This window comes from Prinia subflava, chromosome 12 (genome assembly GCF_021018805.1).
Source record: "Prinia subflava isolate CZ2003 ecotype Zambia chromosome 12, Cam_Psub_1.2, whole genome shotgun sequence".
In the NCBI taxonomy this organism is placed as follows: Eukaryota; Metazoa; Chordata; class Aves; order Passeriformes; family Cisticolidae; genus Prinia; species Prinia subflava.
Window position 1 is genome coordinate 12,418,835 of NC_086258.1, and position 17,546 is coordinate 12,436,380.

Genomic DNA, 17,546 nt, shown 5'->3' on the forward strand with positions numbered 1-17,546 from the left:
TGGGGGACACCCTGTGCTGCCGTGGGTGCTTGGCTGTGCTCAACCACTGGCTTTGAGTGTGCTGGGTCAAGGAAAGGACAGGAGGAGCAGGAGGACGTGACTTTCCCACCCTCTGCTCGACCCTGCTGTGACAAAAGAGGAAATGTGACATGGAAAGCACCGGTTTATTCACACCAAAGAGAATCAGGATGCAAAGGCCAGGGAGCAGCTGGCCAGTGGGGTCAGGGGCTGCGCAGGGACCCCCACTTGCCACCCCAGGAGCGCAGAGAGCCCAGGAGAGCTGCCTGCCTTGGGGACAGTGGCCTCATCCCTGCAGCAGCTCTGGCATGGAGGGGAAAGGAAGGTGCAGCTGGAGCACACTGACCTTGGCATCCTCCTCCTCCTCTTCCTGGTTTTCCAGCTATGCAGCTGCCTGGCTCTCTTAATCCTGAAAGACAGAGGTCCACTGTGTCCTCTGCCCTTGGTGGGGTCCCTGCCATGGTGGCCAGCCTGTCCTGTCCCCATTACCTCTCCGGGGACATCCATGCCCCTCCTTCTCTGCTCTGCCTTGATGTGGGAGAGGAAATCTGCTTGGGCCTGCTTGAACACCTCCCATGGATCCTCCTTCTCCTCTGGCTGGGCCTGCAGCCGCTCCTGCTCCCGCAGCTGCCGCTCCCGATATTTTTCCTGCAGGACCTTCTCCCGCCTCGCCTCCCGCTCGAACATCTGCGGGGAGATGGGGGCTGAGGGGCATGGGGGGCACGGGGGACCCTGTGATGTGTCTGGGGACAGGACAGGGCTGCAGGCAGGGCGTGGGGCTCGGGTGGGGCCTGGCACATACCGTGGAGGTCAGGGTCTTCTCGTTCTTGCGCATGGTGCAGAGCCCTGGGGACATCTCCAGGAGGTACACAGTGCCCTGCCTGGTGCCACAGGCAACGATCTGCCCATTGTCCTGGGAGCACAGGCTGAGCAGGGGGTCGATGGACACCTGGGGACAGGGCACAGGGGGGTGGTGACACTCAGCTCTGCGCTGATGCGAGGGTCCCAGAAGTGCTGGGGATCCACCTTGAGGCTGAGGGAAGGTTCCTTCTGGTGGTAGAGGAAGTCCCAGACGTCCAGGGTCCCGTCCGACCTGGCGGTGAAGAACACGGCCGGCTTCACTTGGCTCCAGCACACGTCCAGCAGGTAGGCAGTGTGGTACCTGCCAGCAGAGCCACCCCTCAGCCACGCTGGCGCTGCCCTGCTGCGGTCACCGGCCCATCCCGGCCCTCAGAGCCGACCAGACCCCACTGCTGCCTGCCCTGAGCACGCTCTGCCACCCTGGGGGTGATTTCTGGCCAGGTAAACGCCCTCTCACACCTACTTGGTCTCCATAATCGATGATGAATCCATGAGCTCCTCTGTCCAGATCCGAGCAGTCCAGTCCCCGACGGACAGGAAGACTTTGGGGAAGAAGGGGTTCCTGCTCACTCTGTAGACAGCCCCGATGTGGCTGCTGAAGATGTTGGCGATTTTCTCGGGCGGTGTCTTGGCGTCGCGATTGCAGGAGATGATGATGCCCTGCTCTGTGCCCACCAGGAACTTGGTGGGCTGGGGGTGGGGGCAGGAGGGTGCAGCTGTCAGCAGGATGGAGACCCCATGGTGTGGGGGGCAGCGGGGGATCCTGCTGTAGCCAGAACCCTGGGACCCACCACCACCAACCCTGGGGGTTTAGGGACACTGCAGGACCCTGTGTTTTTGGAGCACATCAACCCCCAGTTCTTCCAAGGACATCTGGCCCTGGGCTGTGCCCACAGGGGTGAGCAGACAGTGCCCTGTGCCCGGCTGGGCTCTCCCTCCTGCCCAGGCCGGGGTGTGGGTGGTGGGCACAGGGACTCTCACCATGGTGGGCGCAAAGTCCAGGGAGATGGCGCCCAGAGCCTTCTTCAGCTGATCCTCCCGGGTGATGTCCAAGATCAGCTTCTCACTGGGCTGGGACAGCTTGCGGATGTCCCACCACAGGACCTGCGGGGACAAGGCGTGGCAGGGGCTGTGGGGCAGCCTGGGAGACCTGGATCTTGTGCTGCTGAGGGGCAGAGCAGGCACAGGAAGCTCTTTCAGGACCCCTCAGGAGCCCCTGGCCCCCTGGCCTGTCCCGGCCCCTCACCTGCCCGTCGGTGGAGCCTGTCAAGCACTCGGTGCCCGTTCGGGAGGGCAGCCAGCACGCTCCGTACACGGGGTCCCTGTGGCTGAGCTCCACAGGGGTCATCTCCATGGGCAGCCCCCCTTTCCTGGTGTCCCAATACACTGGGAAGGAAAAGAAAAGCTCTTGCCCAGCTTCTTTCCTTGTCACAATTCCCCCACTGTTCATGCTGGAACAGGGAGGAAACCTCACCCAGTGCTTCCAGGAGATCATTCAGGGTGGTGGGAGAGGCAGGAGTACAGCACCCATCCTGCTCATCCCCTGGATTCATCCATCCATCCCTTTATCCCTCTGCTGTGAAGGGCTCCTTGGCACTCCCCTCCCCCAGGTGAGCACACACCTGTGCACAGGTAAATCCCAGCCCTGATCCCGGCAGTGCAGCAGTGCTGGAGCCAGGCTGGAGCACAATTAACTCCTCACCTATCTGCCCGTTGTAGCAGCCTCCCAGCACGTGGTACCAGTCCTTGGAGTTGTACTCCAGGGTCACCACAGGGGACGAGGGCTTGAGGGTGAGCTCAGGGGTGTAGGGTTTTTCTGCCAAGGAGGGATGAGTGAAGAGCAGAGGGTGGAGGCAGCCCTCTCAAAGCAGCCCCAGCCCACCCTGCTGCCCCCACCCCGTTCCCTCACGCTGCTGTGCAGGGTGAGGTGCCCATGGCACTGGGAGCTGGCCTGGGGACAGACCCCCAGCACACAAATCTCCTGCATTCCCACCCCTCTTCTTTGTGCTTTTCACTCCAAAGTACATCAGGTGTGACCCAGGCTTGGACAGACCAGGGCAAGTCCCCCCAGGCTCCTGCTGCCTCTTTCTTCCTTCATTACCAACTGAACCACATCAACACAAGAACCTCATCCAAGGCTCCAGGCTCTGCAGCCTGTCACAGCTCTGGAGCCATGGAATGGGATTTTAGGGGTTATTTCCCAGCTTGCAGCTCCCATTTCTCCCTGTTTCTGCACTGCTGTGTGGGCAAAGCAGGAGGCTCCCCCAGCAACCCTCCCTGGGGAGCTGCAAGGCCTCATCCTCCTCTCTGGGACACAAATCCCCTCAAACTCCCCACACATTCTCTTCCCTTAATGCCTGGTGGGTTTGCCCTTACCCAGATCCCAGATGTAGGAGTCAAAGCTCAAGTTCTTCCTGCTGTCCTGGAAGTCCAGGCTGCAGTAAGCCACAGCCACTGCCCTGTTGGCGTCGGGGTGCCAGCAGAGGTGCGTGGCCATCCTCCGGGGCAGGTTGGGGTCCCTTTGGGGTGACACAGCAGCCAAGACAGGTCAGTGTGCAAATCCCTGGGATGAACATCCCCCAGAGGGAATGTGGGAATCTCAAGGAAACCATTCTGCAGCCCTCGAGCCTTGAGTGCAGGAAATGATTCTCCTGGGGGGTCGGGCGGGGGGAGAAGGGTTGATGATTTCATTGATGATTTCATTGTCTTTCCGGGCATACCTTTCTAAAAATCCAATTATCTTACGGGATCTGACTCCTAAACACCCTTGATGTGGAGATTAACCTTTGAGGCACCAAAAATAAGAAGGAAAATCCAAGAGCACCATCAGGAGATGCTCAGAGCTGAGACTGACCCTGGTTCCCATCCCCAGATCACCAGGGCAGGGTGGAGGGGCAGGGATGTGATAGAAGAGGGAGGGTTCAGCAGGGCTCTCCACACACAAACTGCACCAGGACCATCCCAAACCCACTGGGATTTAAATCCTAAAGCTTTCCCACTCTCTGTGAAGGTGGTTTGACCCTGCTGTGGCTCTGGCGAGCCCCCCCAGCTGTGCTACCTGAGGACATTGATGGTTTTGGCTGAAGGATGCTCCTCCTCCTCCTCTTCCTCCTCTTCCTCCTCAAAATATTGCTCGTAGATGTCGATGGTGTTGTTCTGCCTGATGTAGTGCTCCACCAGCTGCAGGGACAGCACGGCCGTGTCTCTGGGGAGCCCTGGGGGGCTCAGGGGGTCTGGGGGGGACCAGGGCAGGGTCTTACGGAGCCGAGGTGTTGGACACTCCTGGTGTAGACCTCTTCCCTCTCCACCTCCTCCCGGTAGCGGGTGGTCAGCTCCGAGTTCTTGGGGTCGACGTGCTTGGGCCACCCTCCCTCCACGTGGTTCACGCCCCGGATGGACACCTCCACCCGCTCCGTGTTCACCTGGGCGTGGGGACACCAGGGGTCGGGGCCCTGAGCCCAGGAGGGACCTGACACACCTTGTCCCCTCGGGCCAGCTGCCATCCTGGGCTGTCCCCTCCGCCTGCCCCTGGGGAGGGGCTGTCCCCGTACCTCGTGCAAGGCCATGAGGGGACCCTCCTGCACTGCAGAGTCCACGAGGTCCTGGCGGATGAAGTTGTCGGCCAGGCTGGGGTCGGGCGGGATGTCCACGGTCACCTCGGCCAGGAAGTCCGAGAAGTTGCAGGGCCGCCCGAACTCGCTGCGCTTCCGCGAGTACTCAAAGCTGATCTCCATGGCGGGAGAGAGCGGGACGGGCTGCAGGGATGGAGGGTCCGCAAAGGGAGCCCCAAAATGGGCTGGGGGCCTCAGGGAAGGAGAGATCCAGAGGGGTTGGAGCACCCTGGGGAAGCCTAAAATGGAGCAGCGGCCTCAGGGAGGAGGAGAGAGATCCAAAAGAGAGTGGGAGCCTCTGAGAGGGTCCCAAAAAGGAGAGGGGTTTTCAGGGATGGAGAGATGGACCTGGAAAGGGAGTGGGGCTCTCAGGGAGCTCCAAGGAGTGAGGGTTTCAGGGATGAAGAGCCCCAGAAAGGAATGGGAGCCTCAGAGAGACCCAAATGTGAACAGAGACCCTGGAGAGGGAGGACACTGAAAGAGACTGAGAACCTCAGGGAACCCCAAAAGGGAATGGGGTCTTCAATGGAGGACCCCAAAAGGGACTGGGGAGCCCCAGAAGACAGTGTGCACTCTGGGAATGTCCCAATAGGGAACAAGAACCTCGGGGACTCCCAGAAGGTCCCAAAGGGAACAGGAACCTCAGGGAGTCCCAAAAGGAATAGGAACCTCAGCAAACCCCAAATGTGAGCAGGGATCCGGTAGAGGGGAGGACCCTGAGAGGGCCCCAAAAGGCAGCAGGAGCCTCAGGGAGCCCCAGAACGGAGCTGAGCCGCAGGGAAGGAGTGATGAAGTGCCCGGGGTGACACGGGAGCCCGGCGGGGCCTGGTCCCGTCCCGCTCCCGGCGGGGCCTGCTCGGGACGCGTCGCCGTTGCCAGGCAACAGCTTGATCCTCATCACGTGACACAGGCGCCGCACCACGTGACACAGCCCGGTGGCGCCCTCCCCGCAATGGCGGCGCTCGTGACATCACGTGACCGCTGCCATGTTGGGAAGGTCAACTCAATGATGCTCCAAACACTGATTATTCCCCCCCCCCCAAAAAAAACCCGCACGGGAGAGATTAATTTAGTCCAAGTGTTTATTACCTTTTCCCCCAAAAGGGCACATACAAATCCAGCCGGACTCCAGCTCCCAGCCAGAGTCCTTCGGTTAGTTCACATGCGGTTACAACAGCTCTTCTACCAGTACCATTACATGGAAACGTTAAAAGCCAAAAGAATAAAAAAATCCCTCGGGAGTTTCCCGAAGGGGAGGGATGCTAGTCACGGGGAATATGGAGATGGGGAGTCAGAGGGATGTCCTGGCCCTGGGTGGGCGTCACACCCACGGCCCTGTCCGCACCCTTTGGGGGTCTGGGTGGGATGGGGCAGGGGGTCCATCCCTGCTCCAGGGGGAAGAGGCCTTTCCTGGGGATCCATGTGCCAAAGGGCAGCCCCAAAGGGCCAAGTTCAGCTCGTACTGCTCTCTCAGCTCCTCACCCTGGAGCCTGGAAATCCTGGATGAGGCTCCCAGGGTGGCAGGTCCACGTTGTCCCTTCCCAGGGATGCCCCAGTAGTTCCTGTCCCCCTCCCAGGGGATTTGTGTTCACTCCAGGGCTGCAGGAGGAGGAGGGGAGCCTGCCCCAGCCCACACCTGCCCTGGGGAGCCAAAAAGAGCCTAAACCCACCCCAAAACCTGCTATAAACCCCATGGCAATTGCCCTCTCTGGAACAGAGCCAGCACCTCCCACAGCTCCCAAATCCTGGGGGCAAAGCAAAGGAAACCCAGCCAAGCCAGAACATCCGTGATTCCTCATCCTGGGAACGCTGCGGCCGGGGCAGCGAGGGGGGCACGGGGAGCTGGGACAGCCGGGAAGGGGTTGGGATCACGAGTGGTTGGTGCTGCATTGCTACGGGAGCCCCTGCCCGCCCCGGAGGCAGCGTGGCCCGGGAGTTGTGCTCCAGAACATTCCCAAGGAGAGGACACCGGAGAGCCCTCAGCGCTCCCGGGAGCCCGTAAGGCAGCAGGATTCGGGGCCAGGGGGCTGCCGAGGGCAGGGGGCACCGGGGGGCTCCAGGCTCGCCCTCCAGCCCCGCCGTGTCTCCCAGCCCGTGCTCTCTCTCCAGGGTCTTTGGTTTCCCCAGGGAATCTCCTCCTAGGCCGAGAGGTCGCCGCGGTGCCGGACGTGCTCATCGGTGACCGCCAGGTACGTGGCTCTCATGCTCGGGGAGTACTGGGGGGGCACACGGGGGTCAGCACCCCAAAAACACCAGGCCAGCCCCTGCGCTGCCCCACGGATCAATCCCATGTGGATTAATCCCAAATTCATCTGCCAGCTCTGAGGGCTGCGGGAGGTAAGACCCCCAAGCCAAGACCCTTTGAGCCCGTCCAGCTCTGCTTTGCCCCTTCCCAGGTTCATCCTCCACCATCCCAGCTTCAGCCCGACAGGAAATTCACCCCAAATCTGCCCGTGGGGTGTCTGAGGGATACCAGCGAGCCCAAGCCTCCAGCCCACCCCAGATCACATTCCTCCAGGATTTCACAGCAGGGAGGATCTCCCCAGCCAGGCATTAAGGAAGATTATTCCGAGTCTGTTATTCTGGACTCGGAAAGTCTTTCCTCAGGGATCTCAATCCTGGGTAAATTGGACTATTCAGGGCTGGGAGAAGCGCTCCAATTAATCCCCCCACTCGTGTCCCCCCCCGGGAGGAGGCTCTCGCCAGCTGCCAGGTCTGTGAGATGGGATCCAAGCTTCCACCTGATGGAAAACACCATCCCTGGAGGAGAGGGACGCAGTATTCCTGCCACGGCAGCATTCCTGGAGCCATATCCTGACTGGGAGGGCTTTCACTGCTCCAGGGATGGAGATAGGGACCAGCATCCCAACATGCAGGAGCTGAAAATCCTCCTGGAATGTGGCTGGGCACAAAATGTGGCCCTTTGTCCCCCCTCCCTGAGCTCTCTGCATCCCAAAAGCCAAGCAGGAAAAGGGGATGGAGGGAGGCGTGGAAGGGTGAGGAGGAGGGGAGAACCCAGCTGCTGCCCCGGGATAAGGAGGGAGAAGGAATTGGCTGAACTTACTCTTGATGGGCAACTTAGCTCCAAAATAATGGATGCAAAAAATTAAAAGAAATCACAAAAAAAAAAGAAAAAAAAAAGAAAGAAAAAGAAAAAAAAAAAAAGAAAAAAAAGGACAAGGAATAAAAAATAAAGCAGCAATACCAGGGCAGGATTAACGAGCAGGGAAATGGGAACGTGAAGGGAGAGACTGCAAGGAGCGTCCTCTGAGAGCCACAATGGAGGAAACACAGGGGAGGGAGGGAGGGGAGGGTTATTTTGGTGTCCCCCTCCCCATGGGTGGCCAGGAACTGGGTTAGAGCCGGGCAGAGGGAGCCACGTCCTCTGCCAGGGCACAGACATCAGGATCTCCCGTCCCTGTCACTCTCAGTGACCCGGAGTGGCTGGCCAAGGTGACCCTCCTGGGACGTCACAAGGCTCTGGCCTCGTTTGCCCATCGTACCGTGGGGGGAGGAGAGCCTCTGCCGATGAGGGGCACGTTCTCGTAGCGGGGGTTCCCTCCAAAGAGCACGGCCTGGTTCCTGGGGGGGCACAGCGAGAGCCCGTCACGCCCGGCCCGGCACAGCGCCCTGCCCGCGGCGCGGCGGCTCTCACATGTACTCGGAGACGGGCGCGTTGGACACGGTCTGCGCCGGCGGCTGCAGGCTGCTCTGGCTGCCCAGGCTGCTGCTGTAGCTGCAGAAGCTGCGCAGCTGCCCGCGCGGCGGGCGGTGCGTGGCGATGCGCCGCGCCTGCGGGTTGAACGGGTCCTCCTCGTCCATGTCGTCGTAGTCGCGGTCCCTGCGGGGGGACAAGGTGCTGCCGCTCGCGCCCCGGGTCCTCAGCGAGAGCAGGGGGCTGGGGCGGGGGTCTCTGGGCACACCCACCGTGCTGCCAGCTGCTGCCAGGCGCGAGGGGCCGCGCAGATCACCGTGGAGAAGGCGGCGGCCGCCAGCAGGGAGAAGAGCCCCAGGTAGAGCAGCCCCTCCACGCCGTCGTAGCAGATCCCGATGAGGCCGTCCAGGTAATCCTGGCGGGACACAGGCAGGGCAGCGCTGGTGGCACCGCAGGGGGACACCCGAGCTGGTCCCCAGTCAGCCCCCCCTCACCTTGTGCAGCCCCCGGCAGTCCAGCAGGGCCGTCAGCTGGTGCAGGCTGGTCTCGGAGGAGTTGAGGAGCTGCTGGACCCCCAGCAGGTCTTTCTGTGGGAAAAGGGGGGTCAGGAAGCTCTGGGGAGCAGAAGGAGGGATGGGGATCCCCTGCTCCCCCCGCTGTACCTCAGCTGTTGGGAAGAGGGGCAGTGCATACTGGATGAGCCCCTGGATCTGGATCTGCATGGTGGTCAGCGAGCGCTGGAACACGGTGAGAACCTGCAGGGGGGAGTGGGGAACAGTCACAGACCCCCCCCCAGCCCCAGGCAGCTCCAAGGGGAGCCCCCACCCCCCCTGTACCTGCTGGAAGGGGCTGCTCAGGCTCTGGTCACAGTACAGGTAATAATGAACCACCTCTGCAGAGAGAACGGGAACATCAGCAGGAGCAGCCCGGGGCACAGGGAGCCATGGGGGGGACAGTGCCCGTGGGGGGCACCGGAGCTCCAGGTGGGTTTTGGGGTCCCTGCCTGTGCTCGCCCCCCCCTCACGGGCAGCTCTCACCTGCGCTGATCTCATCGTCTGTCTGGTTCATGATGAACTTGTCCGGGGCCACGCAGAAGTCGCTGGTGCCCTGTGGGGACAGAGGGACGTCACTGATGCCCACAGTGCTGGCACAGCCCCTCCCCTCCCCTCCTGCCCCACTCACCACCGCGGCCGCCGTGTCCACGGCCATGGAGGCCCAGCTGAGGCCCAGCATGAGCAGCCCACAGCACAGCATCCTGCAGGGACAGCACGAGTGGGGAGCACGGCCGGGGGTCCCCGTGAGCCCCCCGGGCCGTCCCCTGGGTACTCACATGACCAGGAGGCAGCGGGAGTGCTTGGCCAGCCCCAGGCAGGCCAGCAGGCAGACGGTGAGGACGAGGATGAAGAAGAGCAGGTAAGCCAACCACCTGTGTGCAGAGGAAGGCTCTGTCACACAAGGGCCCCTCCCCAGCCCCGCCGGGCATGCCCGGAACGCTGCAGCTCACCGGTAATACTCGACATAGGCGACCTGTCCCGACAGCTCGGTGAGGTCGGCGCTGATGCCCCGCCAGGCCGGCAGCCCCTGGAGCTGCAGGACGATGCTGCTGGCCAGCTGCTGAGTGAACTTGAGGGTCTGCACGTAATCCCCCCGCGAGGCCAGGAGCTCGTTCAGCCGCGCCAGGTGCTGCTCCAGCCCTCCCTGCATCTGCAGCGTGGTGCTGGCAACCTGCGGCCGGTGGGATGGTCAGCACCCACCAGAGCCATGTGTCCCATCCCTGGAACGCTCTTTCTTCAGGAGAGCAGCTCCACCCCAACCCGCTGTGCCTTCAGCCCTGCCATGGCCCTGCCGGGCCACAAAGGTCCCATTATTGGGGTGACATCACCCTCCTGCGCTGGGCACAGCGCAGCCACGCCAGGGGCTCGGCTGGAGCGGCCGGACATCCCTCCCTGGTGCTTTAACCAAACCCAGGACAGGGGACTGATGCACCCCGGGGGCTGTGGCCCTACCAGGGAGTCGATGCCTGTGAGGGTCTGGTTGGCGTGGTCCAGGGCATAGAGCAGCTGGAAAACGCCGTCGTTGGTCTCGCTGTTCCCGTAGAAGCCGATGCCAACGGCCGCACTGTGGGCACAGAGGGGACCCTGATGAGAGGGGAGGGACATGCTCACCCTGCCACCCTGGCTGGACAGGGGACACTCCCCGGGCCATCCTGCCTTTGGGGGACAGCCCACCAATGGCAGGGCAGAGACAAAGAGTGGCACAGGGACAGCGCCGAGATGGGAACCTGCTCCTGCTGCTGACAGGGGCCTGGGGACACCCAGAGCTGCTCCGTGGGCACGGTGGGTTGGAAGCTCCTCCTGCCAAACCCTGAGAGATTGAGGGAGGAGGGGCTGGGCCACGCAGATTAGGGAAATCTGCTGGAAGCACCGTGGCTCCCGATGAAACCTTCCTCTGGGAGCTGAAGCGGCTCCAGGCCCTGTGGTGAGCTCCCTGCAGAGCTCCCCAGGGAGCAGGGATGGAACTCAGAGCTGGCTCCGAGGAAAGAGGTGCCCATGGCCGTGTCCTGGCCAGGCATGTGCCCACATGTGGTGGGTGCACACGGTGCTCACCAAACCCCGGTACAACCGACAGACACCAGCCCGCTAACAGCCACCATTAGCCCTTGGACGGCCACCAACAGGCTGCTGGGGGGGTTCAAAGTCCCCAGGAGCTGCAGAGTGGCCCCTGGCGTGGTGGGGGCGCCGGGGGCAGCTCGCTGATCTCATTATTGCCGTTCCCCTGTCTCGCTGTTTCCCCGCTCCGTGCGAGGCTCGCAGGCAGCCATCTCGCTCCGCCCCGGCAAAGCAGCCCCTTTGTCTGGAGCGAGGGTCGTGGCCAGGCAGCCAAAGGGGCCCCTGGCCCATCCCGTTCCCCCCGAGGCCACCAATGCTGGGGGACACTGGGGCTGGCTGCCCTGGGGGTCCTCCCAGCCACGGCTGCCCCGAACTGAGGTGGGCTTGGAAAGCCCCAGAGCGGTGCCGGGTGAAGAAGCGTCCCCTCGCCTAATTGTTGTGGTTGCAATTAAGGTCGGGCACAAGGGACCTGCCAGCTGGGTCACGCTGCCACCCGCCATCTGCTCTGGGCTGGGATTAGCGACCGGCCACGCTCCCGCCCGGGATTAGCCGGGAAGGCACAGCCGTGACGGGGATGGGGACGGGGCTGGCCCGCAGCTGCTCCCTGGGGCTGCCCCAGCAGCTGCACGGGAGGAGGCAGGGATGGAGCACGTTTAATTGCACAGATCTAATTAAAGCGACTCGTGGCTGGAGCACAGAGTCCCCTCGGTGGCAGGGGATGGCAGCAGGTCCCTGTCCCCGTCCTCACCAGCAGATGAGCCCTGCGGTGACGGCCATCCAGGTGACACAACACGAGTGGGGCCGCTTGGTCTCGGGGTCCTGGGCCCTCTTGCAGCAGCACAGGCAGATCAGGTACACGGTGAGGAAGAGGAGGTTGAGGCCGAGGCACACGGCGGCCACCAAGCCCAGGAAAAGCAGCGACTGCAGGGGAGAGGGGACGGTCAGCAGCCGTGCCCGTGACCCGCTGGTGCGCCCGGGATGCGGCCGCGTTCGGCGCCCCACGGGACTGTCACGTGGGGAAGAGGAAGTGTCCCTGTCCCTGTCCCCATCCCCATCCCCGTCCCCGTCCCTGTCCCCATTCCCACGCAGGGCCCCCAAGCCGCGGGGCCGAGCCGGGGCTGCAGCCGCCCCTTGCCGGGATGCTGGAGCACCGGGACCCCGGCGCTGTCCCCCCTCCCCGTTAGGGGTCACGGCGGGCCGTGCCCCGGGATGCCGCGGCGGCTCCGGGAGCGCGGGGCAGGGGCTCGGGAGCACCAGAGGAATCGGCGAGGCCGGGAGGGGAGCGGCGGGGCCGGGGGTGCCGGTGCCGGCCGGCCCGGGGCGGGGGGGGGCCGGGCGATGAAAGGCGCTTTGTGCTCCGGGAGATCAGAGCCGGCACCGGGCGGCGCCGGGGAGCGGCGCGGGGGGCGCGGGGCGAGCGGGACCCGGCGCGGGGAGGGCCCGGGGGGCGCGGGGGTCCCGGGCCGGTACCTGAAGGTAGTCGGGGTCCTGCGGGCGGAAGGTGCTGGGCACGGGCTGCAGGCTGGGGCCGCGGTGCGGGAGCCCGTGCAGCCAGGCCGCCCACCAGGGCGCCAGGTAATCGGCGCGGGCGGGCCCCATGGCGGGCCGGGGTCGCCGCGCTGCCGGGCGGGGGGCGGCGGTGCCGCCACGCCGCGGGCTCTGCCCGCCCGCCCCGGGCCCGCCCCGCCGGCGCCGCCCCCGCCCCGCCCCGCGCCCCGCCCCCGCCCCCGCTGGCCGGGCCCGTCCGCAGCGCAGCGCTGCCCGCAGGAGCGGCCCCGGCCCGGGACTGCGCACCCCGGACCGCCCGCCCGGGGGCACCGCGTCCTGCCAGCCCCGCTGCCGCGGCACCGCACCGGGACACGCTGTGTGCCAGCCCCGCGTCCCCCCCGCTGTCACTCCAGAGCCACCCACGAGCACGGCTCCAGCGCTGGGGACCCTCCCCGGCGCCCACAGGCACCAGCACCGGCCCCTGGGCTCCTCCACCGGGAGCAACACCAGCCCCAGGACCCCCGGAGTGGCTCCGAGACCCCTGGACGGGCTCCAGGGCCAGGCAGAGCGACTTGTGAAACACCAAACACCACATCGAGAACAGTTTTTTATTTATTTTAACAAACGAAGAGAATCCAGCAGGCACCAGCTGATCGTGGCTCATTTCAGCTCCTTCACGGCCAGACCTGGGGAGGAGAGAAGAGGACGTGCACTGGGGGGCTCAGGCACGGAGGGGCTGCCTGGAGCCCCCGGGCTCTGCGGGAACACCCAGCACTGCCGGTGACACCGGCTTCAGGGACCCTTCTGCAGGGAGGGGGCTCTCTCCATCCCGAGCATCCAACAGGAGATTCCCGGGATACCTGGGGGCAGGGACTGCTTCAGCTTCTCCGCCTTCTCCTTGTCGGTGATGACCAAGGTGTAGAGGTACCGGCTGCAGCGCACCTTGAACTTCACATTGTCCTTGTTCTTCTTGATCTTGACGGCTGTGGGGGGACAGCAGGGACACCCCCGTGTCACCCAACCCAGTCCCTTCCCCGTGCAGGGCTCCAGCTCCAGCCAGAGTGAGGATGGGGAGGAAAAAGCTCCTTGAGGGCTGTCCCAGTGCTCAGCTCTCCCTTCTGGCCCACACCAAAACATTCCCGAGGAATCCCGACAGCCAGATCCAAACGAGGGGGAGAAGAGGGAAAACTCTTCCCGTGTTGTTGAGACAAGGCAGTGCTTTGTCCCAGTTATCCCCACTCTGTGGTGGCAACAAAACATCTCCCGTTGGGGATGATGAATCACCCGCTGTGACAGAACCCCAGCGCTCCACACGGCATCCCACGGAGCAGGGGATGTTTGGGAATGGCTTCCAGTGAGCTGCACCTGGGCTTTGGGCAAACACCCCGGGAGTGCTCTGGGCTGGGAGCAGCATTCCCCGGAGAGCCCCGGGGTTCCTGTCCCCACAGGAGGGACCCGGGCCACGGAGCACAGCCACGCCAGGTGACTCCAAAAACCCTCGGCATTCCCAAGGATCCCCTCAGTGTCCCCATGTGCTGCCCAGGGACCCCACTCACACTTGGCGTCCTTCCTCCTCGCCGTCAGCAGGAAATCCTTGATCTCCTCAATCTTGCGAGGCTGCAGGGCCGAACAGAGACTCGTGGAACGGTTCAGCTTGGAAGGGACCCCGGAGCTCCTCCGGTTCCACGCCGTGCCAGGGACACTTCCAGGCCCGGGACACTTCCAGGGATGCGCTCCCCGCCCAAAGCTCCTTCCCAGCTCAGGCTTTGGCCATAGAATCCCCCAAGAACCCCTGCCCACCGAGACCCCCAGAACCTGCCAAACAAGGGCCTCCAAAGCCGCCCCTCCCTCACTCCAGGGCCCCCCAAAGCCGCCCCTCCCTCACTCCAGGGCCCCCCGCCCTCCCCTGCCTCCCCCCGGCCCCCTCGCAGCCCCCGGCCCCTCACCATGGTTCCAGCTCGGCTTCGGTAGCTCCGACCTGCGGCATAAACGAATCAAGATGGTGTCAGCGCAGCCCCCCGCCCATCGCGGCCCCCGCCACGGCCATCAGGTCCCCCCGCGCCCCCTCCTCCCCCCGGCCCGCCCCGGGCCCGCCCAGTGCCGCGAGGCCGCGGATGGCGGCGGATCCCCCCGGGCCCCCCCGGCCGCCATCGCTCACCGGCAGCCGCTGCGCAGAAACCGGAAATGAGCGCGGCACTTCCGCCTCCGAGGCTTTATTTCCTACGGCGCGGGCGGCGGACAAAAAGCGCCCGATGGCGAAGGCGGCGGCGGCGGCTGCGATGAGCGGGCGGGGGCTCAGCCCGCGGGGGCTCAGCCCGCGGGGGCTCAGCCCGCGGGGGCTCAGCCCGCGGGGGCTCAGCCCGCGGGGGCTCAGCCCGCGGGGGCTCAGCCCGCGGGGGCTCAGCCCGCGGGGGCTCAGCCCGCGGTGCGCCCGGGGAGCTGCGGGGGGAATTTCGGGCACCCCCAGCCTCCCAGAGCCAGCCGGGCGGCCGGGAACGGGGAGCAGGGGCTGCTCGCAGTTTCCCGAGCCTCAGAATCTCTGGGGGATGATCCGCCTTAGGTTCCGTCTCAGCCGTGCTCCAGGGCAGCCGGAGATGCCAGCCCGGCTCGGGCTGTAATGGAGCGGTTTTGCCACAAGAGAGAGCTTCAGTCCCGCTGAAAACCCCAAAGCCGTACAAACCGCCCCAAAACCCCGGCAGAATCCTTGGGGACGGGTGGCGAGGGGCAGGAACCCCATCCTGTCTCTGTCCCCATCCCCATCCCGCCAAGCCCTAAGTGGGGCTGGGCCGGTTTTTGTGGGTGCTGGGATGCTGGAGGGGGTCACAATCCCCCCAGTAGCTCCCAGTATCACCCCAGCCCAGTTATGGGGTGAAACCCGCAGCTCCCACCCAGGAGATGATTTTGGGGTGGGACCCTTCTCCCTCGCCACCGAAAGAGCTTTTTAATTGTTTGATTTACTTATCTCCTCTCTGATGGGCTGATCTACTCGGCTGCCTTTTAATTGCTCCCAAACTCGAGCGGTTTTTCATGTTTTAAGAAATGCTGAATGGTGTAATTAAACCCCTGGCAGCGTAAATCAGTGGCGCGGGAGGACGACAGCCCCGAATTAAAGCTTTTGGCATAACAATAAAACTAAAGCGGCATGAAAAGCGCCCGTTTTGGCACCAAAGCTGAATGCTGATGCCGAGGGGGGCTGAGGCACCGTCCAGGAACCCCAAAACCCCCGGGTTTTTGTGGGATCATGGAATGATTCGGGTTGGGAGGGACTTTAAGGCTCACCCTGTTCCACCCCTGCCGCATCCCTGGCAGTGTCCAAGGCCGGGCGGGACATTTTGGAGCAGCCTGGGATAGGGAAGGGTGTCCCTGCCCATGGCAGGGGTGGAATGGGATGAGTTTAGGGTCTCTCCCGACCCAAATCATTCCTGTGATCCCTTCATTTGTGTCATCAGTGAAGATACAAAATACCGCTGGTCCCTGAGGTCACTGCTGGACCCTGATGTCCATCAGGACTCTGAGCCATTGACCACCACCCTCTGGAGAGGACATTCCAACCCATTCCTTATCCATCCACAACCATTTGTCTCCCAGAACGCAGCTTGGCCTCCCCACGGGAGCAGGGGACGGGGCTGGGTGTGGGGCAGGGGGTGCCTGCACCCCCCAAGCAGTGTCATTCCCACGCTTCCCGGGGAAAGGAATCATTTTTCCTTTATTAATAATATTTAAAGCCGAGTGGGTGCCTAAATCAACAAAAAATAATTCATGAGAGTCATTAGCTCCTCAAAGTCAGGCTCTTTTTTACGACCGACTTTAAATTAAAAAAAAAGAAATTTAAAAAAAAATTAAAAACTGCCAACCCCAAACCCCACCACGTTCAGAATCCGCAGCTTTTCCAAGACATCAAATGCGTTTCCTGCCGCCTCCCCCCGGCCCGGCTCCGCCGCCGGAGGAAATTCAATTAACGGCCTTAATTCACCCTCCGAGTGCCAATTTTAGATTAAAAAATCCTTCGGATTCTGCTCGGGAAGAGCCGTGAAAGGATCAAGGGGGGTTGAACCTCGTGGTTTGGGGGTGCTGTGAAGCCCCTTGGTGTGCGGTGTGGTGGACAGGTCAGCGAGGACCCTCCTCCTCCTCCTCTTCCTCCTTTCTCCTCCTCCTCCTCTTCCTCCTTTCTCCTCCTCCTCCTCCTCTCCTCCAGCAGCCCCAGAGGCTCTGGGAGCTGCGAGTCCATGGAGTCACATGGAGGAAAAACGAGATTCCAAATCCACCCCAGCGCATCCCATCCTGCCCGCACTCCCCTGCCAGGACCTGCGGGTGCCGCCTGTCCCCTCGGGGACATCGGGCACAGGTGAGGTCCCTCCCCCGGCACCCTTGGGAGCAGTGCCCGGTCCGGGTCCGTCCCTGGGGTCCGCAGGGACCCCCCCAGCGGGGACAGCGAGGGAGGGACCGGGGGTGTCCCCCCGGCGCGGTGACAGCCGGTGACAAGATGATATCACCTTATCAGCGCCGGCAGCGCCGCGGGCTGCGGGGCGGGGCGGGGACGGCAGGGAATGATCATTAAAAAATAGAAGGAAAAGGCAAAAGGATTTTTATTTTTGTCACGGTTCTGCTCCATCCCTGGATCCCGGGGCGGACAGAGCCGGAGGCTGGAGGGAGCGGAAGCTCCGGCACCCGAGGGCTGCCGTAGGTCAATTACCCATAATTAACCTGTCCTTAATGGGGCTGCAAACGAGGGGAACCTCGACAGGGCACCGGTGGGACAGTGAGGGGGGGTCCCTGGCAGCTGCAGGTGACCCCCAACCAGTGAGAACAGAGGGAGAGCAGGGAAAGGAGGGAAAGGAGGGAAAGGAGGGAAAGGAGGGAAAGGAGGGAAAGGAGGGAAAGGAGGGAAGGGCCAGACTGGATGTGGCTTGGAGCAACCTGGGACAGTGGGAGGTGTCCCTGCCCAAGGGGTGGAACTGGACAAGCTTTAAGGTCCCTCCAACCCAAAACATACTGTGCTTCTGCAGCCACACTCAGGTTTGGGGTGCCCAGGGACATCCCACAGGTGCTGAGCCCCGGTTTGGGCCGAGAGGTGCCAGGGGGGACACGAGTGGCCGAGACACACGGCTGGGATGTGGCAGATGCAGCCGTGCATCCCAGTGCCCCACAGAATCCCAGGATCACTCAGGCTGGAAAAGAGCTCCGGGACTGGATCCAGGCTGTGCCCCATCCCCACCTTGTCCCCAGCCCGGAGCACCCGGACACCTCCAGGGATGGGGACTCCAAACCTCCCTGGACAGCCCCTCCCAGTACCTGAGGACCCTT

General features: G+C 63.5%; 3 protein-coding genes across 6 annotated transcripts; all 3 read right to left on the minus strand.

Moving 5' to 3' along the window:
- Positions 1-145: 145 nt before the first annotated feature.
- DNAI2 (dynein axonemal intermediate chain 2) lies at positions 146-5,375 on the minus strand. 4 transcript variants are annotated; one of them, XM_063409642.1, is made up of 12 exons: positions 4,431-5,375; positions 4,140-4,301; positions 3,938-4,059; positions 3,256-3,398; positions 2,582-2,695; positions 2,126-2,265; positions 1,861-1,983; positions 1,343-1,569; positions 1,045-1,111; positions 821-967; positions 508-722; positions 146-427 (listed from the first exon to the last, which is right to left on the minus strand). In XM_063409642.1, the coding sequence occupies exons 1-12, from the start codon at positions 4,611-4,613 to the stop codon at positions 184-186; spliced, it is 1,887 nt and encodes a 628-aa protein (XP_063265712.1). In that variant the 5' UTR covers positions 4,614-5,375; the 3' UTR covers positions 146-183. The 4 variants fall into 4 exon arrangements, with proteins under 4 accessions (XP_063265712.1, XP_063265711.1, XP_063265713.1 ...); XM_063409641.1 differs by having other exon boundaries at positions 1,045-1,180; XM_063409644.1 differs by having other exon boundaries at positions 289-427; positions 508-705; positions 1,045-1,180; positions 4,431-5,374.
- Positions 5,376-5,558: 183 nt separating this feature from the next.
- On the minus strand, positions 5,559-12,451 carry TTYH2 (tweety family member 2). The gene is made up of 14 exons (XM_063409520.1): positions 12,225-12,451; positions 11,503-11,675; positions 10,152-10,263; positions 9,650-9,870; positions 9,476-9,571; positions 9,328-9,400; positions 9,183-9,252; positions 8,982-9,037; positions 8,808-8,900; positions 8,640-8,732; positions 8,418-8,560; positions 8,146-8,331; positions 7,994-8,072; positions 5,559-6,706 (listed from the first exon to the last, which is right to left on the minus strand). The coding sequence occupies exons 1-14, from the start codon at positions 12,351-12,353 to the stop codon at positions 6,629-6,631; spliced, it is 1,602 nt and encodes a 533-aa protein (XP_063265590.1). The 5' UTR covers positions 12,354-12,451; the 3' UTR covers positions 5,559-6,628.
- A 385-nt stretch (positions 12,452-12,836) lies between these two features.
- RPL38 (ribosomal protein L38) lies at positions 12,837-14,466 on the minus strand. Its single transcript, XM_063409051.1, has 5 exons — positions 14,401-14,466; positions 14,189-14,220; positions 13,799-13,859; positions 13,103-13,225; positions 12,837-12,928 (listed from the first exon to the last, which is right to left on the minus strand). Exons 2-5 carry the CDS (start codon positions 14,189-14,191, stop codon positions 12,903-12,905), a joined length of 213 nt encoding a protein of 70 aa, XP_063265121.1. The 5' UTR covers positions 14,192-14,220; positions 14,401-14,466; the 3' UTR covers positions 12,837-12,902.
- Positions 14,467-17,546: the final 3,080 nt, after the last annotated feature.

Bases quoted from the DNA above. Each gene is read 5' to 3' on its own strand.
- DNAI2 (XM_063409641.1), bottom strand. From the start codon at position 4,613: ATGGAGATCAGCTTTGAGTACTCGCGGAAGCGCAGCGAGTTCGGGCGG. The intron at 968-1,044 runs GTGGATCCCCAG...CCCTGTCCCCAG, and splicing joins AACCTTCCCTCAGCCTCAAG to GTGTCCATCGACCCCCTGCT. The intron at 723-820 runs GTATGTGCCAGG...CATGCCCCTCAG, and splicing joins AGAAGACCCTGACCTCCACG to CCCCCATCTCCCCGCAGATG.
- TTYH2 (XM_063409520.1), bottom strand. From the start codon at position 12,353: ATGGGGCCCGCCCGCGCCGATTACCTGGCGCCCTGGTGGGCGGCCTGG. The intron at 9,038-9,182 runs GTGAGAGCTGCC...TTCTCTCTGCAG, and splicing joins AGACGATGAGATCAGCGCAG to AGGTGGTTCATTATTACCTG. The intron at 8,901-8,981 runs GTACAGGGGGGG...TCCCCCCTGCAG, and splicing joins TGAGCAGCCCCTTCCAGCAG to GTTCTCACCGTGTTCCAGCG.
- RPL38 (XM_063409051.1), bottom strand. The intron at 13,226-13,798 runs GTGAGTGGGGTC...GTCCCCCCACAG, and splicing joins GAGGAGGAAGGACGCCAAGT to CCGTCAAGATCAAGAAGAAC. The intron at 12,929-13,102 runs GTATCCCGGGAA...TCTCCTCCCCAG, and splicing joins GAAGCAGTCCCTGCCCCCAG to GTCTGGCCGTGAAGGAGCTG.